The sequence below is a fragment of the Coenobita brevimanus genome, chromosome 50 (genome assembly GCF_032717465.1).
Source record: "Coenobita brevimanus isolate Jiangsu-jjx chromosome 50, ASM3271746v2, whole genome shotgun sequence".
Taxonomy (NCBI): Eukaryota; Metazoa; Arthropoda; class Malacostraca; order Decapoda; family Coenobitidae; genus Coenobita; species Coenobita brevimanus.
The window spans coordinates 36,691,534-36,706,177 of NC_137003.1; the positions used below are offsets into that span (position 1 = coordinate 36,691,534).

The 14,644-nt window shown below is 44.2% G+C and overlaps 1 protein-coding gene across 1 annotated transcript in view; it reads left to right on the forward strand.

The window, feature by feature from the left end:
- The window catches only part of LOC145399807 (testis-expressed protein 10), a 271,732-nt gene that overhangs the window by 88,620 nt on the left and 168,468 nt on the right, over positions 1-14,644 (forward strand). The window contains exon 6 of the mRNA XM_080272356.1: positions 7,938-8,124. Coding sequence (XP_080128482.1) covers positions 7,938-8,124 — 187 coding nt within the window. The remainder of the gene's footprint in view (positions 1-7,937; positions 8,125-14,644) is intronic.

A 14,644-nucleotide genomic window follows, 5' to 3' on the forward strand; every position in this document is an offset into this window, starting at 1 on the left:
CCCCCTAATGTTCCTCAAGGCCGTAAGGGTAAGGGAAAGGGAAAGGGAAAGGGTAAAGGCAGAGGGAAGAGGAGTGACAGTGGGGAAGCCCTCCGCACTCCTTCTTCCCCACCTCCCCAACCAGGATCTCCTCCCCACCCAGACGAAGGCAGTGATGGGGCTGATGGGGACGAGGGATTTGTGTCGTGGGATTGGGAGGATGGGAGTGATTTTTCTCCCCTCATTCACCCCTTCACTGAGCAGGGGCGATCTGGCTGCATTGCTCCAGGAATTCACCGTAATTCCACCAGGTTGGATTTTTTCCACCTGTTTTTCAGTGAGGCATTTGTTGATCAGATTGTATACCAAACAAACCTGTTTGCAAGTGCCCAGCGCCTAGAGAGTGAAAGGTTGGGAACAAGGAGTAGGCATTCTATCATCTATGATTACCCTGTCTCCCTTCCAGAAATGTTCTTATTTTTTGCCCTGGTCCTTTTGATGGGTATTATAAGAAAGAATAGAATTCCTGCTTACTGGACTAGGGACCCTGTTATGTTTACCCCAATATTTGGTCAAGTGATGAGCCGTAATCAGTTTCAACAAATTCTAAGTCGCCTCCATTTCTATGATGCTCATGACCCTGCAAATGCAAACAACACTGATAAAATGAGGCGAATTAGGTTGGTCTTTGATCACCTCAGGCAAACCTTTCGTTCCTCATTCTATCCCTATAGAGACCTCGTCATAGACGAGAGTCTCGTGTTGTGGAGAGGCAATATTTCATTCAGACAGTACATACCCAGCAAAAGGCACCGTTTTGGGTTCAAGATCTTTGTTATGTGCGACGGTAGGACTGGATACGTGCAAGACATAGTCTTGTACACTGTGCACAGACAGACATAATAGAAGATCGAAGTATTGGACTGTCGGGAGCAGTGGTAAAGACGATGATAGAAGACTACCTTCATCGTGGTCACGTTCTCTACCTCGACAATTGGTACACTAGCCCTCTTCTCGCTCATTATCTTCACACACATGAAACGGGAGTCTGTGGAACCGTAAAGGTGAACCGGCGTCACATGGCCAAGGTAGGGCGGAAACTTGCAAGGAATGAGGTTGTCTTCTTCAAAGCCAACAACATCCTTGCAACAATGTGGAACCACAACAGAGAAGTAAGCCTCTTGTCCACGGTTCACCGCCCCTTGATGCACCGTACTGATTCCGTAGATTACCGTAGCGAGAACAGGCGTCGTGTTTGGAAACCTGAGTGTGTTATGGATTACAATATAAACATGCGCCTCGTGGACCAGTCAGACTCCATGATATCGACGGTAGAGTGTGCCAGGACCACGATGAAGTGGTATAAAAAACTGTTCTTTCACTTGCTAGATATTTTCATTCATTGCCAGATGCCATGTATCCCAAACGGGGTGGCCAAGGGCTTAGAGTTAACTGTTTTACAGGGAGGGGCACTAATCCTCCACCAACCCCACTTGACACGTAGGGAGAACGTTATGCCAACAGCATCTGGTGTTCCCAGGCGGTCACCCATCCAAGTACTAACCAGAAGCAACGTTGCTAGATATCACTGCTCTGAATTGCCACCACCTTCACGCCATGACAACAGGAGTTCAGGAAACATTTGAAGGGTTTGTGAGGGAGCTCACAAGAGAAATCTTTGCAAATTATGCTGTTGAAAGGTCCCAACATCGCACCCGCACTGCCCATATTGCCCAAACTCCCCAGAGAATATCCGGCCGCCATTTCCCCACTCCTATCCCTCCCCAGCCAAACAGACCTAGGCCCCAACGCAGGTGTCACGTGTGCAGTAATTCCCAGGTGAGACTCACGACACAGAGGAAGGACACCCGCTATGAGTGCGTGCAGTGTGACGTGGGTCTCTGTATTCACCCATGTTTTAATGAATATCACACGTTGATGCAATTTTAGTATGGTGTGAATGCGAAAGGACGCAGAAATTATGAGGTAAATGCGACAGACAGACGCTCCGTGAAATTATCAGTCATGTTGATCTCCAAATATTAGTATAAAGTGCATACGGGTAGAACATAAGTGAAAACATTGTATGTAAGTACTGTATATAAATCTGCCCTAAGTTGAAACTTACATAGCGAGGGTTTTATGATGCGATATTCTGTCGCTCAGTGCAATAAATACGGCCCGTAATTATATAATTATTATTATTGGAAATTCTTACGGGCGTGGGGTTGGTGGAGGATTTGTGCCCTTCCCTGTAAAACAATTAACTCTAAGCCCTTGGTCACCCCGTTTGGGATACATGGCGTCTGGCAATGAATGAATGATGAATAATATAAGTTCAAATTATTGTAAGTGCTGATATATATTCTAAGTCAAATATTCATAGCGTGTGTATAGAGATGCGATTTCCTGACGCTCAGTTGAATGAATAAGGCACGTATTAGTCAAAATAAAAGTCAGCAAGTGATAAAGTGAATAATTAGTATATAAGTGTGTGAGTGAATTAGTATATAAGTGTGTGAGTATTATGTTTGTCGAAACATTCCTTGCGAGGGTATTTTCAGGCGATATTCTCACGCTCACTTGAATAAATAATGGCAGTAAGTATGTACAGTGCATTATAGGGGTGTAAACGTGTGTAATGTAAGTGGGAAATTATAAGTGGAGTGAATAAATAAAGTAGATGATGAAACACGAGTGTTTGAGATCGTGGTTGCTACGTGAATATGCGCTAGCATATCGCTAAATGCCCTCGTAATGAATGAAAATAATTGAAAACCTTTACAATGGTGGAGGAAAGGTTCTGTGTAAAGGGGAAAATAATTGGAAAGTGATAAAACAATTTGGTATGTTGAAATACGAGTCATAGCGAGTGCGCTTACTAAGCTGATGTGCGCTATACTTATGCTGCATGTCATCATAATGAATGAAAACATCTGAAAACACTTACAAACAGTTGTAATTGGTAAATTGTCATTGAAACAGAAGTATACAAGTAGAAAAAATGATAGGTTGACTCATACCAGACACTTAGCATATAGCATGTTACGACTCGGACCAAACTCGCTATGCTTGCGCGATGGTACAATGCTTATTTTTCATATATCTGTGTCTGAAATCCATTATATTGTTACTGTTATTGTTTATTAGTTCAAATTCAATAAATATAGAGGTGTTGTTTGTTGTTTCTCCCATTATTCCTTACCATAGAAAACGTAAATGCATATCCAGCCCATTACAGAACACCATACCTGCCGGGGGGAACCGCACCTGTACGGACCACTTATAGACCGCGGGAACCACTTTCTTTGTGATTTTCCTTTGTTTCTCGACCTAAGCGGAAGTTTTAGCAAAAAAAAAAATTTTTTTCCAAAAAGGCTCGGGACTGGGGGATGTCATAGGTGCGGAAAACCTCGGGACGTGACGGGTTAAATGTGTTTTCCATAGGTCTCAGAGGGGTGATGGGATCAAGGTTTTTTGCAGAGGGTATATATATATATATATATATATATATATATATATATATATATAATGTATATCCATACTGTGATGGAACTACTTGTCGTCAGAAAGGTAGGTTATGTGTATTTACCTAGTTGTGATGCACAGGAAATGAGCTATGCTCGTGGTGTCTCGTCTCTGTTTCTCAATATGTCAAATTTTGCTTTAAACTCGTTTAAGTTTTTAGACTGGATGATCTCTTTGTCCAGGTTATTCCACAGGTCTATACATCTATAAGGAAAACTATATTTCTTGATATCCTTCAAGCAGGTTGGCTTCTTCAGTTTCATTCCATGTCCTCTTGTTACTCTCTTACTCCATAAAATCAGATCTTCTCTGTCAGTTTTATCTACTCCCATCATGGTCCTGAACACTGTAATCATGTCACCTCTCTCACTCCTTTCCACTAAGGAAGGCAAATCCAGCTTTTCCAGCCTTTCTCTGTACTACAGATCTGCCAGACTGGGGACCATCTTAGTTGCTGTTCTTCTAACTGGGGCGGATCATGGCCACGGTCAATTTTTTCATCATCTGCTCATCCATGTACTGAAATGCTACTCTTATGTTAGTCATGAGTTTATACGTCTCTCTAACTGTCTTGTTAATATGTTTTTCAGGAGACAAACTGTCCTGGACCAGCACTTCCAAATCTTTCTCTTTTCTCGCTTTTCTGATAGGTTCATTACCCATTAAATAATTCAGTGATGGCCTCTTGGTACTTTTACCCATTTCCAATATTTTACATTTCCTTGCGTTGAATTTCAATTCCCACTTCTGGCTCCGATCATGTATCCTATCCAGATCCTCCTGCAGCATTTTACAGTCCTCCTCTGCCTCTACCTTCCTCAGGATCTTTGCATCATCAGCAAACAGACTTGCATAACTGTTCACTCACTGTACCATATCATTAACTTAAATCAGGAACATTACTGGCGCCAACACAGAGCCCTGTGGGACTCCACTTGTTACTTCTCTCTATCCAGACATCCTGTCCTTTGTTACTGTCCTCATTTGTCTGTCTCTCAGAAAGTCTCTCATCCATTCAAGAAGGTTTCCCTTCAGTCCTCCTATATGCTCTAGTTTCCACAATAGTCTCTTATGGGGTACCTTGTCGAAGGCCTTTTCCAAATCTAAATACACATAATCCACCCAACCGTCTCTCTCTTGTAGCACATCAATTGCTCTTGAGAAAAAGCTCAACAAGTTAGAAACACATGACCTTCCACTTCTGAATCCAAACTGACTTTCAGCCAAAATATTCATCCCTTCCAGATATTTCATCCATCAATCTTTCAGGATTCTCTCGCACAGTTTTGCAACCATGCTGGTTAGAGGGATGGTGCTGTATAATGCAGGGGTTCTTCCTTGTTTCCTCCCTTATAAATTGGTACCACATTTGCCCTTTTCCATTCTTGAGGGGGTGCAAGGAACAGCGTGGTGGACTGAAGAGGTGAAACAGGCTGTGGCACAAAAGAAGAAAGCATACAATGAATGGATGAGAAATAGGGGCGTGGAAGAATTTGAGAGGCGGAAGAGAGAGTTATATGTAGAAAGAAAGAGAGAGGTGAAAAGATTAGTAAGAGAGAGTAAGAAGAGAGTGGATGAGGAATTTGGAAGTAATTTGAGTGTAAAGTGGAGGGACTGTAAGAAAATGTTCTGGAAAGAGGTGAAAAGAGTAAGACAGCGTGGAAGTGAAGTTAGCAGGGGAGTGAAAAGGAAAAATGGTAGATTACTAGTGGAGAAGGGAGCAAATGTGAGCAGATGGAGAGAACACTTTAAGGAATTGTTGAACATAGAGGATGGAAGTAATGCGAGTATAAGTGGCTGGAGAATGGCTGGGAGAAGGAGGGAGGTGAGAAGACTGGAAGAAATCAGTAGAATAGAAGTTGTGGAAACAATGAAGAAAGTTAAATCGGGGAAAACCCCAGGAATTGATGGAGTGTGTGGTGAAATGCTGAAGCATGGGTGAGAGATAGTAGTAGAATGGATGTGGAAGATGTGCAGATTGGCCTGGGAGGAAGGTAGAGTCCCGGAGGATTGGAAGTCAGGTATAATTATTCCCTTGTACAAAGGAAAAGGGGAAAAAGAAGTGTGTGGTAATCATAGGGGCATTTGTCTTCTTAGTATAATAGGAAAGGTATATGCTAGGATACTTATTGACAGAGTTAGAGAAAGAACAGAGAAATTAGTTGGAGAAGAACAGGGAGGCTTTAGGAGGGGAAGAGGTTGTGTAGATCAGATATTCATTCTTAGATCTTTAGTGGAAAAGTTTCTAGAGAAGGGAAAGAAGTTGTATGCGGATTTCATGGATTTGGAAAAAGCATATGACAGGGTGGATAGACAAGGATTGTAGAAAGTGTTAAGAATATATGGAGTAGATGGAAAGTTGTTGAATGCTGTGAAGAGTATGTACGATGGTGCGAAGGCTGCAGTGCATGTGAATGGTGAACTAAGTGAATTATTCTCTTTGAAAGTTGGGTTGAAACAGGGATGTGTCATGTCTCCATGGTTGTTCAATCTGTACGTGGATGGGGTAATAAAAGAGGTACAAGGTAGGGTAGTGGATGTTGGAGTGGCCCTGGTGAGAGAGGATACTGTTTGGAAACTCCCTGTACTGTTGTTTGCAGATGATACTGTGTTGTTGAGTGAAGACGAAGGGGAGTTGCAAGGCTTGGTGGATGAGTTCGGGAGAGTGTGTAAGAAACGGAATCTAAAGGTGAATGTAGGGAAGAGTAAAGTGATGGTCTTTGAGAGAGGTGAAGTCAGTGAATGTACAGCGAGGTTTGATGGTGAGGAATTGGAAAATGTGAGTACGTTTAAGTACTTGGGTAGTGTGATGAGTAAGGATGGAGGTTTGGAGGGTGAAGTGCTTGAAAGGGTACAGCAGGGAAGAAAGGTTGCTGGTTCCTTGAAAGCAGTGATAAGAAACAGGGAAGTGAGCATGGAAGTGAAAAAGTTACTACATGACAGTATTGTGATACCAACTGTAACGTATGGAAGTGAAGCTTGGACGTTGTTGGAAGGAGACAAGTCAAGAGTGAGAGCAGTGGAAATGAGTTATTTAAGAGGAGCCTGTGGAGTCACATGGAGAGACAGGCTGACGAATGAGAATATAAAGGAGCATTGTGGTGTGGATGTGGATGTGATAGGAAGCGTTATGAGGAACACACTGAGGTGGTATGGCCATGTGGAGAGGATGGAGGGTAAAAGACTGACGAAGAGAGTGTATGTGAGTGAGGTGGAGGGGGGAAGAGGGAGGAGGAGGCTGAGGATGAAATGGAGGGATGGGGTGGAGAGGTATATGAGAGAGGGGGGTGTGAGTTGGGAGCAGGACAGTGAAATGGCGGGGGACAGGGCGACTTGGAGGCGATTTGTTTGTGGCCACCCCAAACGGGATTGAGGCGTCTGGCAATAGATAGATAGATAGACATTCTTGAGGCATTTTCCTCTCTTCCAGAGAACACACAATTAAACCGTGAATCTTATCCGCAAGTTGTTGTCTTCATTCCTTCAGTACCCATTTAGAGATTCCATCTGGTCCTGGAGCTTTCCTTACATCTTGAGTTTCCAGTAATTTATACACTTCCTGTACTTCCACTCTTTCATCATTACATTTCTAGTCACTCCCTCCCCTTCCACAGAGTCACTTTCATAAGTGATAACTGATTGGAAACATTTGTTCATTATTTCAGCTTGCATTGCCACATCTTTATAGACCTCTCCATCTACTTTCAGTTTTGTGATTCCTTCCTTTTGTTTCAATTTGCCATTGACAAATCTATAAAACAGTTTGGGTTCATCCTTACATTTGTCTATTATATCTTTTTCAAAGTTCCTTTCTTCCTCTCTACATATTCTTGTATGGTCATTTCTAGTTCTTTTATATTCTTCCATTGTTCTGTTATTACCTCTCTTCCTGCAGTTGTTCCATGCCATGTCCCTCTCTTTTTTTGCTATGATACACCTTCTATTAAACCACTCCTTTTTCCTGTTTTCTTTCCCCCTTACTCTTGGGACCTATTTTTCCACTTCCGAATTATAGAGGTCTAGAAAGATTTCCCACTTCCTCTGTAACTATCCTGATTCTCTGTGTTGGGGGGTGAGAGAGAGAGAGAGAGAGATTACAGTACTCCTGTTTTTACCTCCATATAACACAGTCTCTTTATATATCGAACAACGAAGTTACATTACACATTCTTGTCTCACATTAACACTGATTTTGAACCGTTCACTGTAAAATTCATTTACCTATACGTATGCATAGAAGGTTTTTTAGTACTGTACCTCTTTATAGCATTCAGCAGCTTCTCATCTGTGCCATATATACTGTATGTAACTTCTTTTGCTGTCCCTCGTTGTTCAGCTGTACAGTAATACTAGTTGTTACTATACATGTATCTCTAATAATTTGGATTTTAGATAGTGTGACTTTCAAGACTTATTGTTGTTGTATACAGACTGTTGTGATGGGCAGCATAGCACCAGTATTAGCATACGATGGACAGGAAGGAAGTTCCAAGACTCGGCAACAAGTGTCTCTCTTCTCAGACCCACAGGAGCTTGAAGCCTTTGTTCGTACCATTGTGCCACTACTGTTCCAGATATGGGCCGAAGTTGAGCCTACTACTGCTAACAGTTCTCAAGGTTTGGATACCATTTTGTTTGAGTATACATTTTCCAAAAATGGTGACCATAGTACATGTTAATGGCCTGTAAAAGAATAAACTACTAAAGATACTGGAAGGAAATATATTTAGAGTAACTTGTTCTTAGTTTTTTTTTTACATATCCAAGCTATGTGTAATATATATAATCTTAGAGGGGTGTAAATTCTGCTACATCAGGCTTATGGCATTAGTAGGATCAAGGATTGGAGCCTGCCCAGGTGAAAGCCTAGTATGTGTACTGTGTTTGACAAAGTGTAGACTGATTATGAACACTTTTCGAACTAAATATCTTTTGGGGGGGAGGGGGTCTCAGGCTGCCCTCAAGCACACATTGCACATTCTTGCTTCTGTTTATAAAGACCTCAACATGCTTGCACGCGTCAGTCTTGGTCACCTAATGGCGGCTGTCCAAGCTGCTCAGTCTCTGGCAGCCTCCCTGTTCAGTCCATTATCCTTGAGGTCACAGTCAGTGACCTCGTCCCAGGTATTCTTCGATCTGCCTCTTGTGACCCTACTTCGAATATTAACACTTTTCACTTTCTGTACACAGTTGTCATACCCCATCCTCTCCACATGCCCAAACCATCTCAGTCTACATTTCCTCATCACAGCTTCAGTACCCTTGAATACCATAACCACATTTTCTGCCAAATTCAATTAAATAGCGAGAGAGAGACAGATCAGAGGCCTCATCCATCCGCACAGTCCCAGGTCCAGGCATGGGACCTGGGACCCATAGCCCACTAGCTGTGACCAGTGGCTGTGGCAGTGGCCCTGGAGCACCCTGCTAGGACAGCTACAGGGACACCCTTGAAGCATGCCTTGGTTCTGTAACTCTCCCACCATAATACACTTACTGATAGGGCAGTCTCCTGGGGCACTACTCCTGCTCCTGGGGCACTACTCCTGACATTGGGCCCCTCTCTGTTGAGCAGAGGTGGCAGCGTGGGAACCACAATGCCCTGTACCCTCTCGCACAGATCCGAGTCTCATCCTATCCCAGACCCCAAAACTACGCTGGTATCACGCCTCCCCTCAATAGGTCCACCATTAGGTAGTGGGAACAAAGTTTTCTAGCTGCATGCCTTTGTTGGCGTCATTCCTTGTGATGTAGTGGGATACGTTGTGTGACGTGCAAAGCGTATGTAGGGTACTGCATGAGATAGTTAGAGGAAGGTGTTTGGGAGAGTATGCTGGTCTACTCTTCGTGTTAGTATCGCAGTGAAAAGGTCAGCAAAGGGGGATGGTCAGATATGCTGGTAGCTAGTGTAACAGGAGCTCCAGTTGTCCTTATCACCAGCATTCCCATTTCCCTTGGGAGTATCACCTTGATTGACAGGTGTTACAGCATACTATACAGTATATTATATATATATTTATATATACAGTAATCACTCTAATATCCGGACGCCCAATAACCGAACATCCCCACTAACCGAACCTTATCGTCCTGGGATCAAACATTCCCAAAATGGTCCGAAAATCCAAAAAAATTAAAAAAAAAAAATCAATTTTTTGCCGTCCTTAATTTGAACTTGCCACGCGCGCCACGTGAGAGCATTGTTTTGGTTCGTCATTCCTCCGACGTCCGATAGAGCGCCGCTGCATCCTCCCCACTTCCCGCCTGTCTCTCACCGCGACAAGACCTACGCTGTTCGCCATGGCTGCCCACGTGCTCGCTTTTGTGGTGGTGCCGTACTTGCTGCAAGGCCTCCTGCTGCTCTCTGCCCTACTCTTAGTGTGTGTGATGATGGCCCCGCCTCCTGAGAAAAGGAAGAGAGTGGTGTTGACTCTGGAGAAGAAACGGGAGATATTGGAGAAGGTTGATGCGGGTTGGTCTTCCTCACGCATTCTCCGCGAGTTCAACCTGGCCCGGTCGACTTTGTTCGATATCAAGCGTTCCCGAGACAAGCTCATGCAGCACACAGCTGACTTCTCGTCGAGAAGCAAACGCAACGTGGAGAGGAAGGTTATGTTTAACCCCAAGTATGCAGAGATCGACCGCTCCACGTTGATTTGGTATCGACAGCAACGTGCAGCTGGTGTGATGGTACGTGGAACGGAGCTGAAGGCTGCTGCTGAGAAGTTTGCAAGGCTTCACGACGCCCTTGACTTCAAGGCATCCGAGGGTTGGGTCTTCGCGTTCAAGTTACGACATGGCCTTACTAATCATAAAGCACATGGCGAAGCATTGGACGCTAACGAGGATGGAGTTGACGAGTTTCGGCACAAGGTGAAAGGCTTGATCGACAGGGAGGGCCTCACTCTCGGTCAAGTTTATAACGCAGACGAAACTGGCCTATTCTATCGCTCGGTGCCAACGAACACTCTAGCCGATGAGACGGAGAAGCGTGTACCTGGCCGCAAGCTTTCTAAGGAACGGATATCTGCTTTGTGTTGTGCCAATGCTAACGGCATGCACCGGCTTAAGCCCGTTATTGTTGGCCGTGCAAAGCAGCCTCGGTGCCTTCGTGGGGTGATGGATGTCCTTCCTGTCGTATGGTACCATTCTTTGAAAGCATGGTTCACAGCTGTGATTTTCAAAGACTGATTTCACCATCACTTCGTCAAGGAGGTCATCCATTACCAGACGAAGACACTGGGAATTCCTCGCGACCAGGTAAAGGCTCTCTTTCTCCTCGACAATGCACCTGCCCACCCGTGCGACAAGGACTTGGTTGCTGAAAATGGCCGTATTAGGTGCATGTTTCTGCCACCTAATACGACTACTCTCATTCAACCAATGGACCAAGGAGTGATCGTGGCAACAAAGCGCCTGTACCGTCGGAAGTTCCTGGACGAGGTGATGGTTGTCCTCGAGGACAAGGACGAGCGCAGGGAAGGACGTGACACTCGGGGCAAGCAGATTTTGGAAAACCTTCGCTGCTACAACATCAAGTCTGCACTGTACAACTGGGCTAGTGCATGGAAGGAAGTCCCTGTGAAAACTCTTGAAAATGGTTGGTCTCGTCTGCTTCTCGGAACAGATGTGGCATACGATTTCCTAGGGTTTGACGTGGATGTCTTCCATGCACAGCTACGTACGCACGGCGACGATGTTCATGTGGACGATGTTCGTGAGTGGTTGGACGACGACGAGGGCGATCCTGGGTATCAGACGTTGTCTGATATCGAGATCGCGTTTTCGGTTGCTGGTGTCAGTCCCGAACTTGAAGATTCCGACGACGAAGGCGATGATGATGCGGACTCCTCTCAGCAGGACACTACTCCAGCCATCGCCAAGCTGAGCACACTCCGGGAACATCTAGAGTTCGTCCTAGACTACCTGGAACACCTGGACTGCGACAGGGAGATGGGGCCCTTGGGACTCGTGGAGGAAGTGCGTGCTTTCCGGCAGCTCATCATCAGTCGCCAGAATCGTCGGTCCTTACGTCAGTCAACAATTGACAGTTTTTTCAGGCCCGTGACCCCCGCTGTGCCAAGCCCTGGTTCCACTCCGTTGCCTCCCCAAGACAGGCCCTCATGCTCCGAGCCACAGCCCAGCACATCAGCTACAGTGGAGTCACCGCTCGACGTGAGTTTGCGGCTATCTTCAGAGTCTTCTGTAGTCGGTACGCCATCACCACGACCCACCGATGCATCCCTTGGTCGCCTGCCAGTGATACTCTCGGACTCTGACAGTGAATAAACAGCAAGAACTTCTCCACTAGACCACACGGAAATTTTGAGTGTTGTGCAGTGAAAAAAACGGTGTGTTGTGTTAAGGTTTTCAAGTTGGGAGAAAAGACTCAGTAGAAAAGAAATTTAACGTAACTAACCTTCTTTGTTTTGGCTTTGGAAAATTAAAAAAACTGGGGAAAAGTTAATGTGCAACACTTAAAGTAAAATGGAACATTATTTGGACTAAAGTGAACACTGTGAAAAGAACGGACTTCTGTGTGTTAGTGACTAAGTTCAGTGCAAGACTTCAGGAAGAGTGTAGTGCAAGTGCTTCAGGAAATCGTTCTTACTGTCAGAGTCCGAGAGGAGGCGGTTATTCATCGAGGTGGCCAGGGACTTGCTGTAAGTAGCCAGAATGTTTCATGTTGTACTATTTTCCATACTATATTTACCAGAATGTTTCATACTGTACTTTTTTCCATACTATACTTACCAGAAAGTGTCATACTGTACTTCTTTCCATACTATACTTACCTCATGCATGTGCAGTAGGAATGTGTTTTTCAGAGTTAGGTTCGGTTCGGTTAGGTTAGGTTCGGTTAGAGTCCATAAGTACCAGAATGTTTATTAATGTCTGAACATACTTCTAAACCCACATTTTATGTTTCTTTTGCATTTATTTCAGTCATTTATGTGCCTTATTGGTGTGATTTGGGTGTTAAATAGGTGCTATGCATGTCCGGAGGGAGTTGTATAGGTGTTTCTCTGATTTAGGGTCCATAAGTACAAGTCCATAAGCTGGGGCCCAATATCCGGACGAAACCAATATCCGAACCTACCGATGGCTCTATTGATCCGGATATTGGAGGGGTTACTGTATATATATATATATATATATATATATATATACTTATCTATCTGTATATCTATCTATCGATCGCCAGACGCCTTAATCCCGTTCGGGGTGGCCACAGACAAATTGCCTTCACGTTGCCCTGTTCCCTGCCATTTCACTGCCCTGCTCCCAACTCACACCTCCCTCTCTCATATACCTCTCCACCCCATCCCTCCATCTCATCCTTGGCCTCCCCCTCCTCTTCCCCCATCCACCTCACTCACATACACTCTTTTTGTCAGTCTTTCACCCTCCATCCTCTCCACGTGGCCAAACCACCTCAGTGTATTCCTACTAACGCTTCCTATCACACCCACACCACAACGCTCCTTTGTATCCTCATTTGTCAGCCTGTCTCTCCATGTGACTCCACAGGCTCCTCTTAAATAACTCATTTCCACTGCTCTCACTCTTGACCTGTGCCCTTCCAACATCATTCAAGCTTCACTTCCATACGTTACAGTTGGTATCACAATACAGTACTGTCATGTAGTAACTTTTTCACTTCCATGCTTACTTCCCTGTTTCTTATCACTGCTTTCAAGGAACCAGCAACCTTTCTTCCCTGCTGTACCCTTTCAAGCACTTCACCCTCCAAACCTCCATCCTTACTCATCACACTACCCAAGTACTTAAACGTACTCACATTTTCCAATTCCTCACCATCCAACCTCACTGTACATTCACTGACTTCACCTCTCTCAAAGACCATCACCTTACTCATCCCTACCTTCACATTTAGATTCCGTTTCTTACACACTCTCCCAAACTCATCCACCAAGCCTTGCAGCTCTCCTTCGTCTTCACTCAGCAACACAGTATCATCTGCAAACAACAGTACAGGGAGTTTCCAAACACTACCCTCTCTCACCAGGGCCACTCCAACATCCACTACCCTACCTTGTACCTCGTTTATTACCTCATTCATGTACAGATTGAACAACCATGAAGACATAACACATCCCTGTTTCAACCCAACCTTCAAAGAGAAAAATTCACTCAGTTCACCATCCACATGCACTGCAGCCGTAGCACCATCATACATACTCTTCACAGCATTCAAGAACTTCCCATCTACTCCATATATTCTTAATACTTTCCACAATCCTTGTCTATCCACCCTGTCATATGCTTTCTCCAAATCCATGAAACCCGCATACAACTTCTTTCCCTTCTCTAGAAACTTTTCCACTAAAGCTCTAAGAATGAATATCTGATCTACACAACCTCTTCCCTTCCTAGAGCCTCCCTGTTCTTCTCCAACTAATTCCTCTGTTATTTCCCTAACTCTGTCAATCCAGATCAATACAGGATAGAGGTACTGTCACCACTTGGATCCCCTGACCACAATCTCATCAAAGCCTCATTAGTTAACCCTCCTTCACCTCCCCATTCCGAACCTGTCAGGGTGACCCGATGGCACTTTGACAGGGCAGACTGGGATGGATTTAGAAATTATCTTGCTGATGTTCCATGAGAAGTCTTTCTTCTCTAGTGATCCCAATTCTACCCAGTCCCACATTTGCGACTTAATACTAGCTGGTATGGATTTATTCATACCAAGTCAACAATTCACTAAAAGATCAAACTCTCCAAAATGGTTTGATGGCAATTGTGCCAGAGCAACAACCCAAAAGTCATTAGCATATAACTCTTACTTAAAATCAAAAACATCTGAATCACTCTCCCAATTTAAAATTGCTAGAAATCATGCAAAAGCTGTATTAAATCTATCTAAATCAAACTTTCTTCAAAAGCAAGAATCAAAACTACTTAACAACCCTAATGACAATAGAATATTCTGGTCAACTCTTAATTCTTTCAATAATAACTTTAACAAGTCATCTTCCATTCCCCCACTAAAATCATCAGATGGCAATATTACAAATGACCCACGTGGGCAAGCAGATATCTTTGCTAGTACCTTTGCAAGAAACTCTACCATAGATGATACCAGCCAGAATGTCTCAGTACTGGAACT